Source organism: Hypanus sabinus, chromosome 17, assembly GCF_030144855.1.
Source record: "Hypanus sabinus isolate sHypSab1 chromosome 17, sHypSab1.hap1, whole genome shotgun sequence".
In the NCBI taxonomy this organism is placed as follows: domain Eukaryota; kingdom Metazoa; phylum Chordata; class Chondrichthyes; order Myliobatiformes; family Dasyatidae; genus Hypanus; species Hypanus sabinus.
In genome coordinates this window covers 40,450,311-40,452,416 of record NC_082722.1, presented here as the reverse complement: position 1 = coordinate 40,452,416, position 2,106 = coordinate 40,450,311, and the positions used below count along the sequence as shown (strand labels likewise).

Sequence of the window (2,106 nt, the reverse complement as noted above, 5' to 3'; positions counted from 1 at the left end):
CCCGCACTCCTTTGGATTTAAAAGCTGTGAGCATGTGCACTTCCCCCGCTCTGCACCATGACATCACCATTCATCTTTTTCATTTAGATCCCTAAAACTTAAATATTTGAGCAAAGAAGAAGTTTAGCATGCAGTAACCTTTACCCTGCCCCAAGGCTGCAACTGTGGCACAAAACAGGTGGCAGATTTCAGAAAAATATTCTTACTGAAATGAGAATGCCTTTTACATTGTTCCTGGCCAGGACTGAGGTAGAAACAATTCTCCCTGAACACCAAAGGAAATGTGGGGGGTGGGGTCCTGATGCACCATCAATAACTCACACTGAGACGTAGGCGAGATATCGGCTTTTATTGACTGGAAGAAGGAACCAGGAGTGAGTGTCTATCATACAAGGTCCTGGAGACTGAGGCCGATCTTCAGGCCGCAGGTCTCCTTTATACAGGGGCCTGTGGGAGGAGCCACAGGAGCAGTCAGCAGGGGCGTGTCCCGACAGGCACATAGTTCACCACATTCACCCCCCCTTCGTTTGAAAAAGTCCTCATGTAGCGAAGGTTCTTACAAGTCAAGCCGATCAGGCGGTCGAATCTGTCGCTGCGATCTACGTAGCACCGGCTGTGACCGCATAGGTGCCGGCAACATTGGCGATTGCACAGGGGACGGGGGTTGCGCGTGTTCTTGCCCACTAGGCGCCGGTGATCCCTCATGCATGTGCGAGGCGCCTGGTATAAATGCGTACGAAACGCCCGGTATACAAGTGTCGTGAGGAGTCTGTGTAGGGCCTGGTGAGTACGGTGTCACCTCTGGTGCAGGGTTCACAGTTACCGGAGAGCCTTCAGGGTAGTGGTCTGCTGCACCTGCGGGTGCCAGGTCGCGGATGGAGACCGTGTCCTCCCGCCCATCAGGTAAGACCACGTAAGCATACTGGGGGTTCGCATGGAGAAGGTGAACCCTCTCCACCAGCGGGGAGTATTTATTGCTCCTCACATGTTTCCGGAGCAGCACTGGCCCCGGGGACGTCAGCCAAACTGGTAGGGTGGTCCCAGTGACAGACTTCCTGGGAAAAGAGAATAGGCGTTCGTGAGGGGTGGCATTGGTGGACGTACATAACAGAGAGCGGATAGAGTGCAGTGCCTCAGGGAGGACCTCCTGCCATCGAGAGACCGGCAACCCTTTGGACTTGAGGGCTAAAAGTGTGGCCTTCCACACTGTGGCATTCTCCCGCTCTACCTGGCCATTACCCCGGGGATTATAACTCGTGGTCCGACTGGTAGCAATGCCCCTAGCTAGCAAGTACTGGCGCAGCTCCTCACTCATAAAGGAGGACCCTCTATCACTGTGGATATAGCAGGGATACCCGAACAGAGTGAAGAGCTGGCGCAGGGCTTTTATGACGGACGTGGCAGTGGTGTCGGGGCAGGGGATGGCAAAGGGGAACCGTGAGAACTCGTCAATAACACTGAGAAAATAGACATTGCGGTCAGTGGAGGGAAGGGGGCCCTTAAAGTCAACACTCAGGCGTTCAAAAGGGCGGGTGGCCTTGACAAGTTGTGCCGTGTCAGGACAGTAGAAGTGCGGTTTGCACTCGGCACAAATTTGGCAGTCCCTGGTCATCGTCCTGATGTCCTCCAGGGAGTACGGCAGGTTCCGAGCTTTCACAAAATGGTAAAATCGGGTGACCCCCGGATGGCAAAGTTGTGCATGAAGGGCGTACAGCTGGTCGAGCTGTGTGCTAGCACATGTTCCCCGGGATAGGGCATCAGGGGGCTCATTGAGTCTGCCAGGCCGGTACAGGATATCATAGGTGTAGGTGGAGAGTTCTATCCTCCACCGCAAAATCTTATCATTTTTGATCTTGCCCCGCTGTTGGTTGCTGAACAGGAACGCAACCGAGCGCTGGTCGGTCAGCACAGTGAATCTTTTGCCAGCAAGATAGTGCCTCCAGTGCCTAACAGCCTCCAATATGGCCTGGGCTTCTTTCTCCACCGCGGAGTGCCGAATTTCAGAGCCTTGGAGGGTGCGAGAAAAGAATGCTACTGGTCTGCCTTCCTGATTAAGGGTAGCAGCCAGAGCGAAATCGGAGGCATCACACTCCACTTGGAAGGGAG

The 2,106-nt window shown here is 54.2% G+C and overlaps 1 protein-coding gene across 1 annotated transcript; it reads right to left on the bottom strand.

The window, feature by feature from the left end:
• Positions 1-334: 334 nt before the first annotated feature.
• On the bottom strand, positions 335-1,873 carry LOC132407185 (uncharacterized; the record flags this gene model as incomplete). The annotated part of the gene is made up of 1 exon (XM_059993471.1): positions 335-1,873. A coding segment is annotated over one exon (1,317 nt), but the record flags the coding sequence as incomplete, so codon positions are not given.
• Positions 1,874-2,106: the final 233 nt, after the last annotated feature.